General features: G+C 44.3%; 1 protein-coding gene across 1 annotated transcript in view; it reads right to left on the bottom strand.

The window, feature by feature from the left end:
* Window positions 1-16,270, bottom strand: part of EXO5 (exonuclease 5) — a gene marked incomplete at its 5' end in the record, with an annotated part of 84,718 nt that extends 68,448 nt beyond the window's left edge. Inside the window, 1 exon segment of the mRNA XM_082246366.1 lies at window positions 16,130-16,270. Within this exon segment, the coding sequence (XP_082102492.1) occupies window positions 16,130-16,270 (141 nt within the window).
* Between the last annotated feature and the right edge of the window lie 8,447 nt (window positions 16,271-24,717).

The raw sequence follows: 24,717 nt of genomic DNA, 5'->3' as shown, positions 1-24,717 counted from the left end.
CAGCAGTCCCATGGTCCAGAAAGTTGCACACCATCCATACCAAACCATCAGACACCAGCAGCTCTAAACACCCTCCAGTCTCCTTCCTGTGGGATACCCAGACACCAGTTCCCCTTTGTCAATTACTTGGCAACGTTTAGAAAAAGACTGCCACTTTCTCCCAGCATAGGAAAATTATACTATACCTTAAACTCAACCAAGACTAGCACACAACACCCAGTGCCAGCATGTCTGGCCCTGTCCAGCCACAGGACACCATGCTATCTGCACTTCCTGCTGAGATTAACCTTAGCTCCCACCCCCTGCGGGGCACAGGAACTCATAAATTAATTAATCAGACAAACTGACTGCTTTACACACTGTTGATTGCAACAACACAACACAAAAAAAAAAAAAAATTCTGCCCTCCATTACAAAAGGGATAGACTCAAGAGAGAGAGATATAATTTTACCCCTGTACAAATTATTACACAGACCTCATGTGGAATATGCAGTTCAGTTTTGGTCACCAGTTCACAAAAAGGATATCGGAGAACTGGAGAAAGTTCAGAGAAAGACAACTAATTTGATAAGAGGCATGGATGAGCTCAGCTATGAGGATTCGATTCTAGCTGTCTGGAAAAAATAACCTTGGCAGGGGAAATACAGAAAAGTTCTTAGAGACTTTGGGCCTTTTAACAATGATAAATTTTTCCGGCGTTTTTTCCTTGCAAGAAAAACGCAAGAAAAATCTTTCCCTTTAAATCCTATGGGACTTTTCCCCCCACTACAATACAGGTGCGGTGCATTTTGAAAAGTGCTGCATCTTTGGAGCAAAATTGCAGTAAAAACGCATATTCTAATTGTAAATGAAAAATTGATGTAATTAAGTGCAGTAAATTGATTTTAGGCTGGCCCTTTACAGTTGGAGGAAGCTAAGAATTTCAGTTCATTGTAGGGAAGTACATAAAGGACAGAAATCATTTATTCAACTGAAATATACTGTTAATATTCATGCTTCTTATCTATAAAAGAGCAGTATTTGCCGGGCACACAAAAGAGCAGCAAAATTTAATTCCTTTGTCTAATAAAGACTGGAAAATTAATACACTGAATATATTTTGAGAAAATATGAAACAAAAGTTAAATTGCTACCATATCTGATAGCTTAATTGAAGGTATGAGTACAAGTGCATATTCACTGCAGTAACAAGTAGGAGAAGGGGACATTATCTATTACATTTGGATTATAGCTAACAGGTCACATATCATAGACCTCAGAAAAATAAGGTCATTTTGAAACTAATGGTAGCAACACGACTCAAACGAGTTGGGATAGGGCAACAAAAATTGGGCAAAGTAATGGTTACTAACTAGGAAGAACTGGAAAAACATTTTGCAACTAATAAGGTTAATTAGCAACATGTCAGTAAGGCCGGCCATAGACAGTTCAAATCTGTTGCTCTGAACCGGCCGATATTCGAACCGTGTGAGGGCAGGCTGTTGGTCGATCGATCAACTTGGGTACAACCAGCCTGCCAGATTCCCTTGCGATTATCGCTTGTAGTTGCTGTAGCTGGTAGCAATAATCACAGTCTTCCCCCCTGCCTGGAACAGACAAGGGCTTGGCAGGAGGGTTTCTTGTCAGCACTGTCTGTGTTGATAGAGGAATCATGCAGGAAAGAAATTTGCTCTGTCTATGGCTTGCCTAACATGACTTGGTATAAAAAAGGCATCTTAGAGAGTCAGAGTGCCTCAGAAGTAAAGATGGGCAAAGGCTCACCGATCTGTGAAAGTAGCATCTAAAAATTGAACTATTTCAAAATGGCATTCCTCAGCATGAAATAGCAAAGACTTTAAATACACTATTTTACCAAAAGTATTGGAGCACCTGCTGTAACACGTATATGAACTTTAATGGCATCCCAGTCCTTGTCTGTAGGGTTCAATATTCAGTTGGTTCACCCTTTGCAGCTATAACAGATCCAAATATTCTCAGAAGGCTGTCCACAGGGTTTAGGAGTGTTTCTATGGGAATGTTTGACCATTCTGCCAGACAGGCCTTTTTTTCAGCTGGAACTTGGTGGAACTGAGTTCCACCACCTCTGGCTCAGGCCCTCTGCTCCCCAATCACCACCATCACTTGTAAACACAGAAGTCCAGCTTCTGTGTTTACAAGTGACAGCTTGTCTTCCATTGGCATCCACAGATCTGATCTTCTGAGTGGCTCCTACTGAGTGCATGATGGGGACAAGGGAGATGCAGGTGCCCGGGGTGCAGTGCAGATGCAGACACCCCCACTGGATGATCTCCCAGGAAGTGAGAGAGGCAGAGCCAACTACAGTGTGTGAGGGGTACTAGAGCCAACTGGGTGCTTCAGCTTAATACAGCAACAAAAGTAAGACATGTAGAAGATGGTGGAGCTTTTAAGGAAGTGAGGAGAAGATGGGGGGGGGGGAGGGGTTGCATGCAGAGGTCAGAGCTGAAGAGGGGTGAAAATGAGATGTGGATGATGGGATGTACAGAGGTAAGAAGCTGTGAAAGAGGGCAGAACTCTACGTGTAGTGCACCCCTGAATTCTGCACTATGTACATAGTGCACCTCCAAACTTTGCACTCTGTGTGTAAACCCCCCTGAACTCTGCACTCTGTACATAATCCACTCCTAGGATTTTTTGCCCTTTTAAGACCCTCCCACTGTTAGGGAAATTTGACCGCACCCACTATTTGATGCTCTTTGGAGGGTTTGTGTGTGTGTGGGGGCGAGGGGTGAGGGTTTTTTTGGGGGCAGTGTTTGAGTTCCTGTACCTATTTTCTGAGAAAAAAAGCCGACAGAACAGGGATCCTCGAACTACGGCCCTCCAGCTGTTGTGGAACTACACATCCCATGAGGCATTGTAAAACTCTGACATTCACAGACATGACAAGGCATGATGGGAATTGTAGTTCCTGAACAGCTGGAGGGCCATAGTTTGAAGACCCTTGTTCCAGAAGCACATTTGTGAGGCGAGGCACTAATGAGAGAAGGCCTGGCTCACAGTCTGTGGTCTAATTCATCCCAAAGGTGTACAATCAGGTTGAGGTCAGGACTCTGTGCAGGCCAGTCAAATTCCTCCACCCCAAACTTGTTCATCCATGTCTTAAGGCATCAGCATACCAAGACATTTTGGACAATTTCATGCTTCCAACTTTGTGGGAATAGTTTGGGGATGGCCCCTTCCTGTTCCAACATGACTGTGCACCAGCGCACAAACAATGTTAATAAAGACATGGATGAGCAAGTTTGGGGTGGAGGAACTTGACTGGCCTGTACAGAACCCTGACCTCAACCCAACAGAACACCTTTGGAATGAATTAGAACACGGACTTGGAGCCAGGTCTTTTTCCCAACATCAGTGCCTGACCTCACAAATGCACTTCTGGAAGAATGGTCAGACATTCCCATAGACACACTCTTAAACCTTGTAGACAGCTTTCCTAGAAGAGTTGAAGTTTTTATAGCTGCAGAGGTTTGGCCAACACAATATTGAACCCTACAGACTAAGATTGGGATGCCATTAAAGTTCATGTGCATGTAAAGGCAGGCATCCCAATACTTTTGGTAATATAGTGAATATCATCATCTAAAGTACATAAAATCATCAAGAGATTCAGAGAATCTGGAGAAATCTCTGAGCGCAAGAGACAAGGCTGGAATGCAATATTGGATGCCCGTAATCATCGGGCCCTCCGAAGGCACTGTGTCAAAAATAGGCAGGATTCTGTGATGGATATCACTGCATGGAATCAGGAATTCTTCCAAAAAAACACTGTCTGTAAACACAGTTTGCCATACAATCCAAAAACATAAAGTAAAGTTCTATTATGCAAAGAAGAAGCCATATCTGAACATGAGCCAGAAATACTGCTGTCTTCTCTGGGCCAAAGCTCACTTAAAGCAGAGTTCCACCCAAAAGTGGAACTTCCACTCTTTTGTTTCCTCCCCCCCCTTCGGTGCCACATTTGGCACCTTTCAGTGTACAGGGGGGAACTGGTACCTGTCTTAGACAGATATCCTTCCCCACTTCCAGGATATGGCGCTGCGGCGCCGTCCCTCGGAAGCTCGGCCCCCTCCTCCATCCTCTGCCGCTGAGCCAGTAGGAATGCGCAGCGCACTTCGCGCATGCGCAGTAGGGACCCGCCCGTGAAGCCGAAAGGCTTCACTGCTGGATTCCCTTACCGGCAGTAGCGGTGGCAGCACCCAACAGCCGATGGAAACATTGGCTTGGGTGCCGATATCGCTGGACTTCAGGACAGGTAAGTGTCCTAGTATGTGTAGTTGCTGACTTTTAATTTTTGGAGTGGGAAGCGGAACTCCGCTTTAAAGTGGTGTGTTGCAAAGTGGAAAACTGTTCAGTGGTCAGACGAATTGAAATCTGACATTTGATAATTATTGTATGTTCAGTAAAGGAACACCCAACATAAGCCCAGCGCTCTGGATAATGAACCTGAAAAAAATAAAAAATACAGTGTATCAGACCTTTACCAAACACTTCCAAAATGTTGCAAAGTGAAAAAAATAAATAAACTATAAATAAAAAATCTGCCTCAAAGGTAAAGTGTCCATTTGTTGTTTAAAAGCATATTCCCACCAGTGTTCAAATATATATAAAACTGTCCAAAATCACTTCCATTTTAATCATGTGCAAATGTAAAAATATAAATGTAAGTCCGTCAAAAAACGCATTCCACCACCAAAAAAAGCAGATAATCCACCAGTGACACCTACCACCTTCCCCCTAAAAAAAAGTAAATACTCTATATTTACCAGTAATAATTGCCTTTCTGGAAGGCATAAGTGCTTAAATATACAATATTAATATCATCCAGCACACTGCTCTCTCTTCCACCTCCTCCTAAATGGGTTAATGAGAAGATCATTATAGACCACATTGAGACTTCTGTTTACCGCTCCCTTTAGTACTCTCCATCTCCACAGTGGGTTAGTGCCGATAGGAAAAAAACACTGAGGTCTGTGTAAAACCTTGCAAAAGATTTTATTAAAATGAAGAAAGCTACTTCAATCAAACTAATAAAAGCATGCAGACAATAAAAACATCTTATGAGGCCATGAAGGCAGCCATTGCTTATATACAGCTCCGCCGGCTCACTTGTGGAGCTGCTCGGTGTGAAGCAGCAGCCGGCTTTTTCTTCCACCCCATGCTATTGCTCTGCCTTGACACATTTTGTTGCCATAATCTTTTGAAATGGACGAGAAGATTCCCCAATGGGATGTTTAAGGCACTGTTGCAGCGGTATTGAAACAACATGTATATAACAATTTAGTATACAATGAAAACAATTTTTAATGATACAGAATCAAAAAGCATCATACAAGAATAACATAAATGGTACGGCATACACTATGTGAAGCAGATACTGTCTGCAAAGGTACATATGGTACCTGTCAGTTTCTCTGAAGATCGCGGGAGACCGGCGGCGATCGAAACCACTCCTCCAACGGTCTGGCTCCCGCTGTGTCTAATCACGAGACCGCTTGCACATAAACACATAGATCTACGTGATTACGCGCAGCTGAGCAACAACGTCTATTTGTCAATGTAAATAAATATGCCAGCTACTGCCAGGTGTTAAATTACCATATGTTTTCACTACTAAAATATCTCATAACTCAATAACTCATGCGGTATTTTAGCAAAGTTTTTTTGAAAAGCGCTGAGCATGGAACAGTGAATGGAGCCTATTGTAAATATTTTGCAGATCTCATTTTTTGCCACAAGGTTTTGAAAAATGAAAATGAAGAATACATTTTTGTTTTTTTTCTTCATTTTCCATGAACTTGTGGCAACAAATGAGATCTGCAAAATACTCACCATGCCTCTTAGCAAATACTTTTGAGAGTCTGCCTTCTAAAAAGGTGTAATTTGGGGGATGCTTTTACTATCCTGGGATTTAAATGCCTCCAACTTGGAGAAACAAGAAGGAAATGTTCCAAGGGGATTTGAGTGGACGGGACTGATAAATTGAATTACGTATGATAAGTAGGAGGAGTAATAAGTGCCTCCAACTTGTGGCAAAAAATAAAGACTCAACATGCTTCTCAGCAAATACCTTGGGTTGTCTACGTTCCAAAAATTGGTAATTTTGGGGGTGTTTATACTGTCCTGGCATTTTAGGACCTCCGAAAATGTCATTGGTAGTCAGGAAATCCATTGTGAAGTTAACACCCCTTGAAAGCCTGGAGGTGGTCATTGGATTTTGTGCCCCTGTACGTGGCTAGGCTACCAAAAAGTCTCTCACATGTGGTAGCCCCATACTTAGGAGAAGTAGCAAAATGTCTTTTGGGGTGAAATTCCATGTATATTTGTGCACAATTGTGTGGACCCCTTTTTTTGTGCCATGCTGTACCCTAGATTAATAGTCCATTGCGGTGTGGAAGCGACAGAAGCAGTCCTTGATGCAGGGGCCAAGTTGGCCAGGATAGGGGGACAAAAAAAAGGGCATTGCACCTTCTGCATTTACCACAGACACAATATCTTTATTTGCGGTGACTTTTGTGTTGGGGTAGCTGGAGGACATCTGGAAAATGCCTCTCATGCAGCCAGGTAACTACATCTGAATTTGGGCTTTGGGCGAAAGTGCCTTCTGAATACAAAATGGCTGAGACCACAGCTTCCTGAAATTATAGGAAGGATCCATTTCTTTCAGTTGCTTTGTAACCTACACATTGTATAAAGCCAATTAAAATAATTATATAGACACTTTTTTGTACCAATGTCTAGCTCTGCGAGAGGCTAAATACTCGTGGACATGTGAATGATACGATTATACAGTATTTGTGTCTAGGTGAATGGAAGACAAGATAATAACATCCAGTTTGTTTTTCCATTTCACTCCAAGTAGTTCTTCATTGCACTAGGAGGCCTCCTCCCTCTTCTAAGTGGGGCATTATTGAGTCGTTGGGGAACAAATGTCAAAAAAGTGTCACGCTTGAATATAATTTGTCCACGTATAGCTGATACCCCTATACAGAACACGAGTGACAATAAGCCTCACACTATGTTAATACCGCTCCCCATGTAGTCTGGGCATCTGGGGGGCTCAATTTGACTGTCTTTTCCCTCATAAATTCTAAAGCAGTATGTATAGCCTGTGGCCCTCTCACAGAATTTACACATTTTGACCACATATCTGACATGCCTGTTGGGGGGATATTGCCTAATTTCAAGCCTGCCAGTAAAATGTACAAGGAATTCGTCTATGCAAATGTTTCTTTGGGTTGTATACACGTCTGCAAATCTCCTTGGACAGGCAATTTATGGGGGGTCGAATGTGGTATTGTCACTAAAATGCATTATTGTCTCCTATCTTCTCCTGGCCATTGCAGCAGAGAAGATAAGCATATAATGAAACTGGTCTGTGGACCAATTTGACCGCAATTCATTCTCTTTTGTAATGCACATTTTAAGGGTTAGGCCCAAAAAAGTTTTAGATTCGGAAACTGTGATATGTTTCCACTCAAATAGCCTGGCAAAGTGTGAATTTGTCTTGGCACCTGTGTACTGGGCATAGACATTAATTTGGTACACAAATTATAGAGGTGTTTGGTGAAAAAAGCTAAAAAAAAAGTCAAGGGGCATTGTTAAATTAGCTGTTTCTACCTGAACCCTTAGCTGGGCTGTGAATGGGGGGGGGGGGGGGGGAAAACGGGTTGTTAGGATTGAGTTTGCCTGCCGGTGGCATTGTGGTCCTCTAGGTGGAAAGCTGCAAGTTTAGTGTCCAACATCAGGTGTCTTGAAGAAGCCTGCAGTTTCCAGTGATCAGCTTCACTTGGCCACACCTGCTGGGAGAGTATTTAACCTCCCTGGCGGTATGATTCTTTCCGATTTTAGGTGCTGAAAGCAGTACAATTATTTTGCATGTAATTCTTAAGAATGAGCAGCCCAAACCAACTATTTACATATAATTTTTTTTTTTTTACTGTGCGTTCTTCTTTATAACATCTTGGGTATGATACATTTCTGCCTTGTGTAGACAATTCACCAATTACTATAGGGTGTCAGCTGCAGAGGTAGCCAGAAAGGTGTAAGGACGTTGAAAAAGCTTCAGCTATTCAGGATGAGGCAATTAAGGCCTCTATAAGTTATCCAGAGGATGACTACTGATTGAATGCCTCCTGGAGCTGTGTGCGTTAAGGAGAGCAGTGAGTTGAATGCCTCCTGGAGCTGTGTGCGTTAAGGAGAGCAGTGAGCTGAATGCCTCCTGGAGCTGTGTGCGTTAAGGAGAGCAGTGAGCTGAATGCCTCCTGGAGCTATGTGCGTTAAGGAGAGCAGTGAGCTGAATGCCTCCTGGAGCTGTGTGCGTTAAGAAGAGCAGTGAGCTGAGAGCCTCCTGAAGCTGTGTGCGTTAAGGAGAGCAGTGTACTGAAAGACTTCTGAAGGTGAAGTGTTGGATTTTTTCTGTGTGAAAAGAAAACGAAGACCATTGGTTTTCTGCTGTATGACCAGCAGTGTCTGCCCAGCAGTAGGTTGGGACAGACACCATAGGTAGGTTCCTGTGTGTGAAGGTAGACGCCCCAAGTGGCCAGGGTTTATTTTATGTTTGTTTTTGAATTATGCTGTTTTGGATGCTTGCACTTGTTTGAAGAAAATTGGAAGAATAAACCATAGACTGTTGTTTTCAACCACTCCTCGGCTGTCTCTATGTGTAACGAACCCCGCTACCGAGCTAACTCCTCACAGTATATATATATATATATATATATATACATAAAAAGTACAGTAAAACTGCAGAAAAGGGTACTTGGGGGCAATCTAATGTGAATTTATTTTATTTTGCTATGTATCAGTGTTTTTGGTGTGTTTTACTTTTGAATTTGCCGCCGGTTCCACCCCCCTGCGAGCGTCACGTCACAGGAGATGAAAGCTGGGGCACAGAGAGCATCGGGAGGAAGAACCGTCGCAGCACACTGCCCGCATACATCGCTGGATCCCGGTGACAAGGTAAGTAACCCCTCTACCAGGATCCAGCGATGCTTCTGGTGGTACCCCGAGTGTGGCTCGGGGTTACCGCTTTTGACAGTGAAATGTAACCCCGAGCCACACTCTGGAATACCGCTAGGAAGGTTAAGTCCCTCCTTTGCTATTACTCCTTGCCTCAGTGTTTTGGCTGCTCCTGCTTGTATCCTATTTGTCATGCTGCTGCCTGACTCTGTAGCCATTTTCTCTTGATCTTATAACTCTGCATCCAGTATCCTGCTGCTTTGTTCCCATCCCAGGTTGGTTTCCCCCTTTCCTATCTTCTCCCTGCTCTCCCCTACCTTTGTGTATTTCTCATTTGTGTACATTTGTATGTAAACAGTTAGTTTGTTAGGTTAATGGTTAGGCATTTTGTCATTTAGTTTTGATTTTTATGTGTTCTCATGTTTATTGCTGTTGGTGTGTGGTTATTGTTCACTGTAAATAAATCTCATTTTTATACGTACATAGTCTGGTCCCAGTTTTTTGATGCAGCTACATATATCTGGTCTCCCAGCTGTTGATTTCTGACAACACTAAGGCCCGCTAATGACCAGAGCAGCTACACCCGGGAACTGGGGGCCATTTGCTTGGAGTATTTACTTCCCCTTTTCTCAAGATGCTTAGAGAAAAGGTTATTTGTCATGTTTAATTTGCAATAGGAAATTAAGGCCGCTTTCACACAGGTGGACCGTTCAGATCTGCCTGTCCGTTTTTTTGGCGGATCTGAACGGTCCCCACATGCATCCCTATGGGGAATCGGATGTCAGTGGAGACATGTTTGCTGACATCTGATCCATCAAATCTGGATGGATGGAAACCCTACTTTCATCCGTCCAGCGTATCGGATCGGATGGGATCGGATGAGAACGGACCGACGGTCCATTCCCATCCGATTCCCCCATAGAGATGTATGGGGAACTGACAGCTGTGTCTCCACACACAGCGTGGAGAACAGCTGTCATCCTCCTGCTCAGCGGATCGCCCGCTGAGATAAACGGAGCCCGTCTGACGGACGGATAGTGTGAAAGAGCCCTATGACTTGTATTACCCATTTTGGCAGGGTCTAACATATGAGCAACTGTTGGGAAACATTTTAACAGCACATGCTTTAGTTGATGAGGGCAGATTTTCCTTTAGTGAAATACAGACGTTGATTTGGGTCTGTTCTGAATTGTTATTTCCGTTTACCTCTCAGGACCATGATGTTTTCACCTCTCCTTTTACTATGTTTCAGGCTGGATTTTTGGGATGGCTGCTGAGACATTGTATAGGTTTTTTTTTTTTCAGTATTTAGCCTATTCACAACAGGTGATGTTAGATTGTATTACTGCTGTGCACTGTTTAATTGAGCAAGGGAAAGACACATTTACCTTAGTTCAGCCTCTGCTACAAGCCTGGTCAGAGATCCTATCCCCAGGGTTAGATTCACACAAAGTCAGATCTGATGCTAAACATCAAGAATCTCTTCCTTTGTTACCCTTAGAAACCACAGCTGCTACTGAATGTTCTTTACCCACTGTAGATTAGTACTCTGCTCTCAGTAACCACACTTCCTCTGCATGTAATCCATAGAAGGCTCCCCCTGCAGTATCGTTACCCATAGCAACCTCTCAGACCTCTTCCTATACTTCTGTTACTCTTTCCTCTATGCTCCCCAGTACTGTTACTACTTTTCCATCAGCAGTACACTCTGGTCAGCACTATGCAATTACTTGCAGGACCCCAGTATTTAAGCCAAAAAAGAAACAGAACTTTTCTCCTGCTCATACAACTCTGCCACTGTCAATGCTCCCTGCCGATGGGGCCCATTACTCCTCCATGCTGCCCACTGATGGGATTCATTCCTCCTCCATGCTACCTGCTGATGGGGTCTATTCCTCCTCCATGCTGCCTTTTGATGGGGTCCATTTCTCCTCCATGCTGCCTTTTGATGGGATCCATCCCTCCTCCATGCTGCCTACTGATGGGGTCTATTCCTCCTCCATGCTGTCTGCTGATGGGGTCGATTCCACCTTCATGCTGCCTGCTGATGGGGTCCATTCCTCCTCCATGCTGCCTGCTGACGGGGTCCATTCCTCCTCTGTGCTATCTGCTGATGGGGTCCATTCCTCCTCCATGCTGTCTGCTGATGGGGGTCCAATCTGTTTCCATGCTGCCTGCCTATGGGGTTCAGCCTGCCTCTATGCTTGCCGGTGGGGTTCAGCCTGCCTCCATGCTTGCAGATGGGGTTCAGCCTCCCGTCCTCTGCCAAGGCTGCCGCTGGTGACTTGCCGTCTACTGCCAAGCTTGCCACTGGTAAACTGCTGCCTTCTGCCAAGAGTGCTTATGATCTGCTGCAAGCTGCCCAAGCTGGGCTGTGCTGATTCCCAGGCCTGCCGCCCAGCCGGGCTGTGCTTATTTCAAGCCTGCCGCCCAGACGGGCTGTGCTGATTCCTGGGCTGTCACCCAGCTAGGCTGTGCTGACTCCCAGGCTGCTGCCCAGCCAGAGTCTGGGCACAGTGGTTAGTGGTAATACTGTACACTGACGCTGTACTAATGGCAGTGGCTGGATGACAGGGCAATCAAAATATTAGCTGTGAAGGGCAATCAAGGGGATAAATGTGCCTAACAGCTGTATGCAATTGTACTTGTGCTGCTTGTACTCACACAGACCTGTCTTTTTTCTCTCCTAGAATGAAGAGGGAGGAAATAACAGACGAATCCTGTGTATTTTGTTTACAAACATATACTGATCTGTGTTGTGACTGGCCAAGGCCAATCAGGTAGTATACAGCCAAAATGTTTGGCAGTAACCTGCTGACAAATTAGTGCTGTGTCCAATCACATTACAGATCAGCGTGCTGCTAATCCAGGAAGTACCCCGAGATGTGCGGGTGCGTCGCAGTACTTGGCTGTGCTGCTCACTAGCAGTAAATGTACTGTTAGCAAGTGGTTTAAAAAGAAATCACTGCATTTGGCCACTAAGGAACTAAGTTTTAGTCTAATTTTATGTCTTTGAAGATTCCTGTGCTTATCACAGTGAGTTCCGGCTCACACTGTTCCGACTTGTCAGGCGACTTGGTCGCCTGACAAGTAGCGGACCGTGCTCTGCAATGGGAACCGTTCTAATAGGAGCGACTCAAGTCGCTCTGAATTAGAAAAAGGTTCCTGCACTACTTCGGGGCGATATCGGAGCGACTTGCACTGACTTCCATTATGTTAAGTCGTTGCAAGCCGTGCCGAAGTCGCTGTGCACGGGTAACGGCATAACTCGCCCGAAGTCGTGTCGCCATAGTGTGAACCGACACTTAAATTAATCAATTACTGAAGAAAGTGAACTACTATCCAGAATTGATATAATGTTGCAGAAATTAAACTACATTTTTGACAAGTGTTTAGAACTGAACCACTTCATTGATGAGCAACAAATGAACTAAGGTAAATAAGAGTTCTGTCTATGCAATATTGTATTCATTTTGTATAGTTTTTCACTGTCCGCACTAGAATTACACTGCTGTTGGTTAGCCCAAGAATATCCATACACTTTGTACACAGTGCAGAGGTCTTCCTCATATTATTTCCTCTTCTGGTTGATTGCTTCCAGCCTAAAGTTCTTAAGAAATCTATGGTCACATACCAAAATACTGACTTTTAGTCCTGCTCCTGAGATCTTCGCTCTGGGCCACTGTCCAAAGCTGAACAACATGCACAGAGAACATTTCTGCTTACTCCATCCATTCCTATTGCGTGTCTGTATTTATGATGACATCAGTATCCAGGGATATGGGATCCCAGCCACAGAAATTAATGTAGCAAGCAAGGTGTATGGACAGTGGGAGTTGGATGTTTCATGACTTTTTTCACCAAAGGCCTCAAAGTGATGCCATATGATAGATCTCCGGAGCTTTTGTTCAGAGGTTTGGGAATGGCAGAACTAAATTGGTGTTCATAGAGGTTCCACTACCTCTGCTAAATTTTCAGCTAAAATGACAGTTTCCCCTCGAGCTGCTTGTTAGGAAGCCAGCAGCTGGTTGGTGTTCTATTAACCGTGAATCATCCCTGGCTCTACACAGTCTCCTGTCAGCCAGGAAATACCATTTGATAGCAGAATGTAAACACAGGGGTTCGGGATTGTAGAATAAAAAAAATCATCCCAGTTGCCAATATTCACATTAGACCTTTCAGGTCTGGTATTCAATTTAATATATTGAAAAATGAATTCCAGTTGAAAAAAAAACATGCAGTCCCCTCAATATTCATATATTGATTGTAAGGGAGAACCTCACGCAAAAACACAGGGAAAAAAATGTAATGTACCCCCAAAATGCACATTGATTATACTTGTTCAGTGACATCACAGGAATTTCTTTCATGTCACTGGCCAAGTATGGTCATATCCATATTCTATCAGTGACGTCACCCTGGAGACCCTTTGTTGACATTAACCTCCCTGGCGGTATGATTATGTCTGGAAGTTTATACCAAAAGCGGTACAATTATTTGCATGGAAATTTGGTGTTATGTATTACAGGCCTACAATTCTTAGTAATTACTGACTTAAACCTGACCAAAACAAGACTCTAGTAGACATCCCAGATATGATAAATTTTGAAACACAAAATCATGAATTATAATCTCATAAATAATGTAATTTTATTCAATAATGTAGTAAATAAGGAAATTTGTCAAAGAAAGAAAATTCAATACACATGCTGCGTGTGATAAATTTTGAAACAAGGAACAACACAAAGTCCGACGTCACAATCAGGACAATGGAACCTGGTTTCCTTTCGGACTTTCTTTCCATTTCTATCGCGTTTTGAGCAGCAAACAACACACATCCTGGTCGGTGCTGCCTTTTTTGCAGTTGGCGGGATATAGTCTGCAAAGTGACGGCCGGTCAGACGCTCTGGGTTGACCACGTCAACAGCGCGACGTCCAGGTCTATTTACAACTCCTGATGGTGTCTGGTGCTTTACAAAAATCTGCTCAGCCACCTTCCAGACAAACTTGGAATGAGCAAGAGGCTTGTCACTGTTGGCTTTGTGCAGGATGTAAGCGTTCCATAGACATTGTTCCAGAAGATGTCTGAATATTTTTTTATAATATTTTTTTTGCTGTTTTCGCATAGCAGGATAGAAGGTCATGGCCTGATTGGCTCTGTCGACACCTCCCATTGTTTTGTTATAGTCAATCACGACCTGTGGTTTCAGCACATCTGTCCCACATTTTGTGTGGACCATGGCAGTGGAGGTAGTGTGCACAGTGCTCATGAGACACAAATCCTTCTTGCCTCGCCATCTCATTGCCATCATCTTACCCTTCTGCCAGGCAACCATTTCTCCTGTTTTTAGTTTTTTTTTGGCAAACAAAGATGGCATGTCTCGTCGGTTAGGCCTAACGGTACCATATGTGTCGGTTCTATTTTGTAGCAAAACATCATATAGTTCCGGGGACGTATAGAAGTTGTCCGTGGTCACACAATATCCCTGGTTCAGCAATGGCTCCAGAAGTGTAAGGACGGATGATGTGGCCATCTCATAGCCGCTGTACCTGGGGTTGAATTTAGTGCCTTTGCCGGTGTAAATTACCGAATTCCATATGTACCCCGTGGATGACTCGCAGAGCATATATGATTTGATGCCAAACCGCGCTCTTTTGGATGCGATGTACTAAATCCAGCTTAGGCGACCCTTGTAGGCCATCAAACTCTCATCCATGCTGACGTCCCTTTCTGGCACATAGGTCCGCTGGAAATTGGCCACAATAATTTTCAATACCTCCCAGATTTTTTTCAGTTTGGGCGCAGGATGCGTGGCCTCATCAAACTCCTCATTGTTTGTGAAGTGGAAATACTTCATAGTCAGGGAGAAGCGATACTCAGACATCATGGTGCCAAAGAATGGAGTGGCCAGTAACCTGTTGGTGGTCCAGTACCATTTCTGGAACGGTTTCCCCACCAACCCCTGAAGAAAGAGGAGTCCCAGAAACAGCCACATGTCCTCTTTCGTCACCGGTTCCCACTTTCTGCTTCGGGAAAGCCTGGCATGCAGCATAGCAGATTGCTGCTCTTGGTAGCAATTCGTCTCCGTGACAATTATTTCAATTACCTCCTCAGTGAGGAATAATTGCAGGTATGCCAGAGGATTGTCACGCTCGACATCTACCTTCATCCCAGGTGATCCGGTGAACGGGAATCTTGGGGGCGCTACCTGGTCCGCATCGCAATCAATAGCGCACCAAGTGCGCACATCGCTCAGGTCAGGTGCAGGGTCATCGCCGTTGTCACTTGCCAGATCCGTGTCAGTGTCAGACGACAAATCACCGCATGATTTGCTATCGCTCACTTCCGCGAGCCCCTCCGGGTCGCTGCCGCTGTCACTCAGCTGGTCCAAAAGCGCTTTAGACTGGCGCTTTTTTGATGCCATAATATATATATTTTTTTGGGCACAAATCACAACTATAATGTAAGAAGGGGCACTGTACTGTCAGATGTGTGGTAATCTGTGGTGATACAGTGTAATCCTCTCAGATTACAGTGTATCACCTCTTTTATTTACTTTCACTTTTCAAAACTCCCGCCCAGTTCCGCTCCCGTGCGCCGCCTCTGCTCGCAGGGAACGGAACCAGGAAGTCAGACGCCGGTCACCCGGCGATCGAAGCAAAGGACATCGCTGGATCGCCGGGACAAGGTAAGTGCATTGACTCGGGGAGCTAATGGGGCTCCGCTGGCACTCTGCAATACTACCCCGAGCGTGACTCGGGGTTACCGCTCCTGATAGAAAAAATCAACCTCGAGTCACGCTCGGGATCACCGCCAGGGAGGTTAAGCTTAGGAGCCCTGTGAGATGTCATTCAGTGCTACTAAGCATCTGGAGCAGATCAGGTTTTTTTTTCTTCAGCTTCTGTTCATATTAATTGATGTGGGTCTGCAGTAAATGATGATTATTAGCCTAGAACAGGGGTAGCCAAATTTTTAGTTTGGTGGCCACATTGTAGATACAAATATTCGCAGGCCGAAAAATCTAGTTATTTATAAATGAATGAATAAAATTGAAATAACACCACCATACCCTTTTTGCACATCTATTTCCCCATCAGAGTCTTTCTGCACATCTGTTACCCCATCAGAGCCTTCTGAGCATCTGTTACCCCATCAGAGCCTTTTTGCACATCTGTTTTCCCATCAGAGCCTTTCTGCACATCTGTTTCCCCAACAGAGCCTTTCTGCACATGTTTCCCCATCAGAGCTTTTCTGCACATCTGTGTCCCCTTTAGAGACTTTCCGCACATCTGAGTCCCAGTCAGAGTCTCTTACACATCTGTGTGTCCTTTCAAGCTTTTCTGCACATCCGTGTCCCCTTTAGAAAAAAACACATCTGTGTCCCCATCAGAGCCTTTCCGCACATCTGTATCTCCATCAGAGCCTTTCAGCATATCTGTGTCCCCATCAGAGCCTTTCCACACATCTATGTCCCCATCAGAGCCTTTCCGCACATCTGTGTCCCCATCAGAGCTTTTCCGAAATCTGTGTCCCCATCAGAGCCTCTCTACACATCTGTGTCCTCATCAAAACCTTTCCGCACATCTGTGTCCCCGTAAGAGCCTTTCAACACATCTGTGTCCCCATTAGAGCCTTTCAGGACATCGGTGTCCCTCATCAGAGCCTTTCCACACATATGTGTCCCCATCAGAGCCTTTTTGCACATTTGTGTCCCCCATTAAAGCCTTTCCCCACATCTGTGTCCCCATTAGAGCCTTTCAGGACATCGATGTCCCTCATCAGAGCCTTTCCACACATATGTGTCCCCATCAGAGCCTTTTTGCACATTTGTATCCCCCATTAAAGCCTTTCCCCACATTTGTGTCCCCATTAGAGCCTTTCTGCACATCTGTGTCCCCCATTAGAGCATTTTCGCACTTCTGTGTCTCCATCAGAGCCTTTCTGCACAGCTGTTTCCCCATCAGAGCTTTTCTGCACATCTGTGTCCCCCATCAGTCTCCCCTCACATATGTGTCCCCCATCAGAGTCTCCCCCACATATGTGTCCCCATCAGAGTCTCCTAGAAATTTGTGTCCTTAGTGTTAGAAACATTCAAGTAAAGTCGTGCATCTGCTTCTAACATTGCTGTCACTGGCTCAGTATAGTTCTCCTGCACCTCGTGGCTCCAGCCCATTGCTACACAAGGAGGCTGTTTGTGGAAGGATCACTAATTTAAACAGAGGGCGGGAGACAGGAGGGGCTGAACTGATGACGTCTGGTTGCTTGGACGCCGGCGGTCCTGGCAACCAATCCACGGCATGTCTGGCATATCAGGAAGGGGTGTGGGGGAGTTGCTGTGTCTGATGTGTGTCGAGATCCAGGTTGTTCCTGTTGAGAACAGCGGGGGGTGTGGGGGGGGGGAGCAAGAAGGCCGGCAGTTCTGTGCCTGCAGTCTCGACAGTATCTGGATGAGCTGGGGGCCGGATAGAACATACAAGCGGGCCTTCTGGGGACCCCTGGCCTAGAAAATGGCCGGTACTTTTTTTTTTTGTACCATTCGGCTCTATTGACTTCAAAGCGTTTCAGATTCGGCACCCTAATTTTAGTAATGGTCGCCAAACTCTGCCTCAAATCAAACTGGGTTCCCTTGACTCATTGCTAATTGCAATTACATTACATTACAGGTAATGAGTGTGTTCTGGATACGACTTTCTAATGCAATTACATGCATTTTCTTGCATTTACATGCAATCCCGAATGTGCAGCAAAATTGTCAGTTGACTGGTGCATCCTGGGATTGTAGTTGCAGATTCTGGATTGTTATTATTACTAGCAAAGTGTGCCTATTCCAGAATGAGCAGAACTGGACATATTGCAATGTTCAAAATGTATTTTAGAGGGGAAGTGTCAAGGTCTTACCTTGCCTTCCTCTTGGACATGTGCACGCTGCTGTCTTTTATAAACTCTGTTTGCATCATCACTTGCATGCTGCCTGGGCGTCGCTCAGTGATGATGTTGCACACCTGACTATATATTATTTATTTATTTCAGGTACTTATATAGCGCTGTCAATTTACGCAGTGCTTTACATATACATTGCACATTCACATCAGTCCCTGCCCTCAAGGAGCTTACAATCTAAGGTCCCTAACTCATACATACATACACAGTAGGGCCAATTTTATACAGGATCCAATTAACCTACCAGCATGTCTTTGGAGTGTGGGAGGAAACCGGAGTACCCGGAGGAAACCCACGCAGGCACAGGGAGAACATGCAAACTCCAGGCAGGTAGTGTCGTGGTTGGGATTTGAACCAGCAACCCTCTTGCTGCTAGGTGAAAGTGCTAACCACTACACCACTGTGCCACCTTTATCACCTTTTGGCTTGCAGTCCTTTGCCTTTGTGTTTGTGCTCCAAGGTGCATCACTGCTAGCAGTCTTCTGTTCTCCGTGTTCCTTCGTGCATGACCTGGCTTGGCTGATGACTTTCTTGGCTCTCAATACCACATCGGTAAATAACCCAGCCTCGGCAGACGACCCACCTCTGGAGTCGACCCCGGCTTGGATAAATACCCGCTTCTAGACTCGATCCCGGCTTGGATGACTACCCACTTTGGGCTTGACCCTGGTTGTTCCTGATTTCACTCCTCACTCTTGCTGCGTGTTTATTGTTGTTGCTCTAATAAACTGCTTTATTTTACTTGCATCTTCGTGCGGTCTGGTTTCCTGGCACCCTGACAGTAAGACACTGTATTCAGTAGCAGTGGAGTGCAGAGGATATTACAGCGGGTAGTATGTGCAGGAGAAAAGTACAGAGGGTGTTCCAGCCTAAATAATATGTTGGACAGAGGTGTGGAGGGTATGATGGTGGACAGTAATTGCAGAATAGGTGTTTAGAGGGTATGAGAATGGGCAGTTTAGAAGTTTGCCTATGATGTTTTTTTTTTAGCCTGTAAACGCTCCTCTACAAATATGCCTGTAAATGCCCAAATATGCATAGACACAAAGGCTAACACAGAGTTGCTTCTAGAGGCTGAAAAGCCAAATGCCTGTATAAGCAGCATATTTTATGCCCAGTGTGCATGAGGCCTTATAAAGTGACAACATATTGCACAGAAGCTTACAGTGAGTAAATAAAGAAGCCATTAGTATACTACAACAATATAGAACAACAATTAACTTGAAACTAATGGATGAAGATCCATGCTTACTATATTCTAGTGATGAGCCAGTCATATGCATAGGCCTTATGAGAACTGTACTGGTGACATTTGTCACTAGGAGTATGTACAAATGTCATTTTCTTTACATTTTTAATAGCCTGAAATATCGAAGGCAGACGTGTTTTTAATTATGCATAATAATTCTGTTAGAGTGATTTAAGAACATGGGAGTTTTGGTACATCTTCAAATTAAAGCAATGTATACAACGTAGTAAAATGTAAAGATGGCTCCCAAAATTGAACAGTTTGAGGTAAATGGTGATAGAAGTTTTACAGTCATGTTCATTTTCTAGGCCATACCAATTGTATACCTTTTTTTAATGTATTTACTGTATAACTTGTGTTAGGCAAAACACCACTAGATGGTGCATGGAACTTGTATTTTATAGGGTAATGCAGTAAAATCAAACAGATCATTTGAGATTTTGCATAAAAGGAATATTGTAAATAGTTAATTTGAGCGAACCATAAACATCAGATTAGAGCACTGTCAATTCTACTCTGGAAAACAGTTTTCTGTAAACAGCTACATGTTATTGTCATATATCAACAGTAAAAAACAATTGAAGGATTTCCTACATGTTCTTTTTATAGAAGTAATATCAAGAACACTGAAAAAAATCCTTTACTTGTAGTAGAGATGGTCAACTAACTAAGACAGTCCTTCATAAACTGCTGCCCCTTGCCAGCTTATAACAATCCCTTGGGACCCCATTCTTCCCTCTGACACAAACAATGAGACACAACTCCGCCCATTATCAGCAACAATAGGGAACTTCAGCTGAGACCAGTGATGGGTACTATTCCCCAAGGAACATCAATGATGAGGCACTATTTTTTCCCACTGACAGCAATGATGGGACAATATTCATACCACTGACACCAATAATGTGGCACTATTCCTTCTCTGATCCCAGTGATAGGGCACTTTATATATCCAAGAAAGGAGAGAGCGGCGCCAGCTTAGTATAGTACAAGTTTATTTAACACTGTTAAAATTGGTGACTCACTGTCCGAGGTTGGGTGAGACCGGTACACAAAGACTGTTAGGGTCATCCATCTTCCTCTTCCAGGATAGTGGTCATAGGAGAAGGTGGTGAGGTTCCAGAGGTATAGCCGAGCCGCTGTGGGGCTGCTAGTTGTCACTGGCCGCGGCGGAGCATGCACAACAGGGCTCCGGCTGCCGACTTCTGATCCCTGATGGCATCACTTCCTGGCAGGAGAAAAATAGGGGTTGCACGCGTTCAGAGCATCCGTGCTCCTTCGTCAGGCGATGGCTATCTTAACAGTGTTAAATAAACTTGTACTATACTAAGCTGGCGCCGCTCTCTCCTTTCTTGCATCTCTCAGGGCTTCTCCACGCTTCAGCCGGCTGCCGCGGACTATAGCTTCCCTACAGTACCAAACTTTGTTACCCCCCACGCAGCCCCATAACCCCCCCCCTCCCATCCACCCACATTCCTTGTACCACCTTGGGATATTAGAAGAGCGCCATGACACCCCCCACTTTCACTTTATATATCCTACTGATGTGAACAGTGTGGCACTATTTCCCCCACTGGCATCAAAATAGAGACACTATTCCCCCCACTGACATCAAGGACGGGGCTTTATTACTCCAACTTCTATCAATGATGGGGCACTATGTTGCTCCCACTGGCACTAATGATGGTAAATTATTCCTTCCACTGGTACCAGTGTTTAGGATGTTTTCCTCTTACAGAAAGAAAATACTAACATTTCTGTACCAAACTGCTGTATCTAAATGATATTAAAATTTATATACAACATACAGTGCTAGCCAAAAATAAATATATTGAAAACTAATAATTCATACCATAACAAATTAAAGGTGGAAGGGGCAAACCATTTGCCCCCTTCCACCCATGAGGCCGCTGCAGATTCCAAAGTGTGTGTGTTTAAGTTTTAATTTGAATGGACTTACCTGTCATGTGGTGTATCCTCTGGCTCGTGGATTCTTCAATGGTCCAGGCAACCTATAACAGAAAAGAATACTGTGTACTTATCAGACCAACAGTTTACAGCGGAAAAAGACAAATCTCCAGTGCTGCAGCTGCTTACCATGAAGTCTATGCTGCATTGACTGCTGGAGCAGACCACTAAACCAGATAGGGATAAATGGATGTGCCACTGCCTGTCCCTGCTGGTATCTGAAACATCTTTGCAGCTTCCTCCTGGCTTTTTACATGCCCCGCTCAGATCGCCCTTGATAGAGGCTATGCAGTTCAAACAGGTATCACCAGTTCAAATAACCATTGCCTCCTTGCAGATCTCTAAAGGATAGGGCCCTTAGCCAGAGTTTCACATTATCCAGACCTACAAGAAAAAAGCAAAAATGTTAAGCTGCTCCTAATCCTTTGCAGGCTGCAGCCCCCACTCTGACTTTCTCCTGCTGCTAACTGTTCAGTTTCTCCACCTGTGCCCCTAATTAATGATGATGATACTTTACCTGTTACTAATCCAGTATCAATGTTAGATGTGCTTCACACAGTAAATCCTACCTTTATGGCTGATTTTATGCCTAATTCTGGTGAGTCTGATCATTTACAGTTATTTTTACGTATGGCTTCATCTTTTTCAAATTGAGCTAAAAAAATTAAGAATATGCCACCATAGCCTGCAGTTTCCACATTAGATACTGCTTGGTTGGATTCAACTACTAGTAGTCTGCTTCAGTCTGCTCCATCTAACCCCTCCTATTTACAGTATGTCTCACATGTGTGCGCTGCCTATTGTATAAGGGTGTGCACCCCAAAACACAAACACACATGCGTGTGGGTATGTGTGCATGTCTGTGTGTATATGTATATACAGTATCTCACAAAAGTGAGTACACCCCTCACATTTTGTAAATATTTTATTATATCTTTTCATGTGACAGCACTGAAGAAATGACACTTTGCTAAAAGTTAAAGTAGTGAGTGTACAGCTTGCATAACAGTGTGAATTTGCTGTCCCCTCAAAATAACTCAAAACACAGCCATTAATGTCTAAACCACTGGCAATAAAAGTGAGTACACCCCTAAGTAAAAATGTCCAAATTGGGCCCAGTAAGCCATTGTCTCTCCCCAGTGTCATGTGACTCATTCGTTTTACAAGGTCTCAGGTGTGAATGGGGAGTAGGTGTGTTAAATTTGGTGTTATCGCTCTTCACTCTCTCATACTGGTCATTGGAAGTTCAACATGGCACCTCATGGCAAAGAACTCACTGAGAACCTAAAAAAATAATTTTTGCTATACATAAAGATGGCCTAGGCTATAAGAAGATTGACAAGACCCTGAAACTTAGCTGCAGAATGGTGGCCAAGACCATACAGCTGTTTAACAGGACAGGTTCCACTCAGAACAGGCCCCTCCATGGTCGACCACACAGGTTGAGTGCATGTGCTCAGCATCATATCCAGAGGTTGTCTTTTGCAAATAGACATATGAGTGCTGCCAGCATTGCTGCAGAGGTTGAAGGGGTGGGGGTCAGCCTGTCATACGCCCCACACTACATCAAACTGGTCTGCATGGCTGTTGTCCCAGAAGGAAGCATCTTCTAAAGATGATGTACAAGAAAGCCCGCAAAGAACCATGTCCTGTGGTCTGATGAGACCAAGATAAATGTATTTGGTTCAGATGGTGTAAAGCGTGTGTGGTGGCAACCAGGTAAGGAGTACAAAGACAAGTGTGTCTTGGCTTTATATTCAAGCATCCCCCATTCTAGGGGTATTGAGGTTATCTCTACCTTCCTCTATGAGCAAGATCAATCTGAATGGCCAATGGCAGATTTTATCATTATCCTGTTGGATCATATATTACGGTCAAATGTGTTCCTGTTCCAGGATGTCGCTTACCTCCAGGTACAGGGCGTGGCGATGGGGACCTCATGTGCCCCGTATTACGCGACCCTGTACCTGGGGGGTGGGAAAGATCAGTGTTCCGGGATGAGGCCTTATCGATGTACCTGCGCCACATTCTTTTGTGGCGCAGGTACATCGATGACGTCTTCGTCATTTGGACTGGCAATGTACCAATTTATGGACCTACTAGCAGGAAACACCTTTAATTTAAAGTTCACTATGCAACACAGTTTTGAAAGTCTTCCATTTCTGGATACTAGGTTGTTCGTGGATGAGGATCGTTTGCTCCGCACTACCTTGTATCGCAAGGAAACTGCGGGCAATACGATCTTACATTACACGAGCAGCCACCCCCGCCCCTTAATCAACAGCATCCCGTTTGGCCAATACCTCCGCCTTAGGAGGAATTGTGCCAGGGACGGTGACTTTGAAATGGAAGCCGCAGCTCTGAGGAAGAGACTTAGATCTCGAGGCTACAGCAAAAATGTACTCCGAAAGGCGTATAATAAGGCTAAAGCCCGTACAAGGAACGAATTAATATTTAATTTCAGGAAAAAAGCATTAGGTTCCGGTACAACCAAATTGGTTACCACGTATAATGACCATCACTCGCAGATTCGAGCAATCATGAGGCAAAACTGGCATTTTTTAACAGATGACAGGACATTGTCCAACTATGTTCGCGAATATCCAGAGTTAGTTTTTCGCAAGTCCAAGTCACTTCGTGACTCTATGGTTCATAGCCATCTTCGGCAGGTACAGCAGAGTGGTGATTGGACACGGAAAGGCACGTATCCATGTGGTCAGTGCGATATCTGCCCATGGATACAGGCAGGTCCAACCTGTACTCTCCCGAATGGCTCTACATATAAACTCAACTGCTATGCAGACTGTCAAACGATTGGAGTAGTCTATATTGCTCTCTGCGAGTGTGGTTCGTTTTACGTGGGTAAAACTAAGAGGTCCCTAGTCGAGTGGGTGATCATCTATACTACATGGAGGTGGGGTTGGTTTACACCCCCATCTGCAAGCATGTGGGTAATCACCACAACTTCAACCCTGAAGTAGTTAAATTTTATGTCCTGGAGGTGGTTAACCCCAGTATTCGGGGGGGTGATGTTGACAATAGAATTTTAAAAGATTTATAACCTGCACGCTACGACTTCTCCGGGCTTGAACTCAGTCATTTCATATCAGCCCTTCTTAAAATAAATAATAGCATTGGCTACTAACTCCTCTCTTCCCTTTTCTTTTTCTCTTGGGGTTCTTCCCTTTTTTTTTTTTTTTTTTTTTTTGTGCTCCGGGTAACAAATGCCTCATGTAATAAATTATTGATAATTTTTTGATTTATATGATGTTTTGTTATTATAATTACTGTTTTAATAGTATATATTTCTTCTTTTCTCCTTTTGTGTTTACTGTTGCTGCAGATGCTGGATTGGTGACCCGAGTATGGACTGGCCGGCGTGCACACGCGGCTGTCTTTCTCCCCCTCTGGACGCACATGTGTGTGTGGGGGGATTTCTTCTCCACCAAGGCTCACCTTGTCCCGGGAATGATTCCATCAGGTTGGAATCAATGGATAGAACCAGCGGGGTATCATTTTGCAAGTCTATTGGGTAAGTGGGGATATGTCTATCCTCCTCCTCCCTTGTCCTCCCTATAG

This window comes from Pelophylax lessonae (genome assembly GCF_965119305.1).
Source record: "Pelophylax lessonae genome assembly, chromosome: 2".
NCBI classification, from domain to species: Eukaryota; Metazoa; Chordata; class Amphibia; order Anura; family Ranidae; genus Pelophylax; species Pelophylax lessonae.
Note: the sequence above shows the minus strand (reverse complement) of the source record. Positions and strands in the feature narration are given on the sequence as shown.